Source organism: Alligator sinensis, unplaced genomic scaffold (genome assembly GCF_000455745.1).
Source record: "Alligator sinensis unplaced genomic scaffold, ASM45574v1 scaffold144_4, whole genome shotgun sequence".
Lineage (NCBI taxonomy): Eukaryota > Metazoa > Chordata > Crocodylia > Alligatoridae > Alligator > Alligator sinensis.
Genome location: NW_005842190.1, coordinates 380322 through 382194, shown reverse-complemented (window position 1 = coordinate 382194; position 1873 = coordinate 380322). Strand labels below are relative to the sequence as shown.

At 40.6% G+C, this 1873-nt stretch overlaps 1 protein-coding gene across 1 annotated transcript in view; it reads right to left on the bottom strand.

Moving 5' to 3' along the window:
- Positions 1 to 1308: 1308 nt before the first annotated feature.
- The window catches only part of TMEM131 (transmembrane protein 131), a 138644-nt gene continuing 138079 nt past the window's right edge, over positions 1309 to 1873 (bottom strand). The window contains 1 exon segment of the mRNA XM_025207248.1: positions 1309 to 1873. This exon segment is cut by the window's right edge and continues 30 nt beyond it. Within this exon segment, the coding sequence (XP_025063033.1) occupies positions 1793 to 1873 (81 nt within the window). The 3' untranslated portion in view covers positions 1309 to 1792.

Here is a 1873-nt window from a genome sequence, read left to right as displayed (position 1 = left end):
TTTAATAGGCATACTTTTAACTTGATTAAAAGTAGCTGAATCCATCTACAGTTACTAAGCCAGCTAATAGCTCATTATATAAGCCCACTATACTGTAGCAACTTCCCTTTGCTTAGTGTAATGCTGAGGCTATTACCAGCCATCCTCCAGAGGTGAAGGGGTGAGAAAACAGGCCAGGACATAACTGAACAAGACCCACCGACAGACAACTGTGAAGAGCAGGTAGCAAACTACCTTGTTCATGTCTGTCTTACCACCCTCAGGGTGGTATACAGCAGATAGAAAGTGAACTTGCTAAAAAGACTTAGGTGTCCACATTGATTTTAGAATGTGGAATGCTCCCACCTTTGCTGCTATAGGACAACATTAAAAATGGAGATAGGAAGTGCAGAGAGTGAAGTTGATATGATGGTTGTTTGCTTTTCTGCTCTAGCTGTGGGGATGCATTCTGAGCAGCAACAGTGCTCTTTCTTCATGAGCCACTAGGAGAGTGCGCTGCTGAGGCCACACTAGGTGACACCAGCCACACAGACTATTGTCTTCTGTTGCATTTAGTGCTCCTAGTAACAGTAAGTCTTGTCAGTCACATTTTGCAGCTCTTACGCCTGAGGAAGCGATGGCTGTAATGTACACATGACCCACTATTAGTAAAAGGCACTATATATTGACTAACAGTAAGTCCAGAACGCAGCTTTTGAAGGGACAACAAACATTACTGCTTTTCAGTGACTCTCACTGAAAGGACAGCATCATCAGGCTAGTGTTGCAGCAGCAGAAGCTGCTGTGCCTGTTAACAAGTACCGCTGTAGCTGGCTTTCCAAAGAACTTATAGCATATTGGAAATTTTATGAAGTTGTTCAGCGTAGCAGAACTTCAAGTGAGAGCGACCTGACAAGTCCATTGCTCTGGAAATGACAGCACCTGTGATAAGTCAGCTACATTACTTTTGTGCCTAGGAGCCCAGGCTTAATTTACAATGGGGTTTTAGCTAATAAAGCCCACTTGACACTGGACAGAAATTGCCTAGAGCCACACCAACCAATTAGGTCCATATACAGACAAGTCTGTGAACTGTCTGCAGGTAGAAAGTTACAGTACACAGTTGTTGAAAAAAGCATTATTTATTTTAAAGTACAACCCAAAGTTGTATCTGTAAGAAATGCACAAGGTATCTTGTTTCTTCCACAAGTCTTGGCTGTGCGCATTTCAGTTCAACTTAAAAATGCATTCAGGTTTACAAATGTACAAACAGCACAGAAAGTGTACACAGTCTTAACAGAATGCTCTTACATTCAGCCATTTTTGCTCTTAAGGTTTTTACATTCTTAGAACCTGTGTTAACAAAGACAGCCTTATTTTAAAAAAATACTCTGCGTTTTAGCAAAGTGCTTTTTTTTTTGTTTTTGTTTAAAATTAGATCTTGGAGCATAATACTGGAAAGAAAATTAAAACCCCTAAACTGGTATTCTGATAAAAGTGGTGCATGCCACGGCCCTTTTGGTGTCAAATAAAGGATGGCAGATGGTAAAGGATGAAACCAGTGGAACTGTTCAGATGTACAGGTCTTAGCTGAAGTTTAGTTTGTGACCACGCCCAGACTGTCAAGTGTAACTGTGCTCTCACACTACCATAATTGAAAGATAGATTTTAAAAGGAGCAAGTGATGAAAGCATGACTGACAGAAGGGGGAGAAAAAAAAAAAAGCAATAACAGCCTGAAAATGATGTTTCAAAAATTGGCTTATTCAATATTGTGTCATGATCATGATAGAAGTCCCTTTGTTTTGCTAATTTCAGTTTTCATGAGGGTAGTGAGACCAAGGATCTGAGCTTCTTCTTCCGATTGTGGGGCTCCAAATTCGCCAGGGATTGTA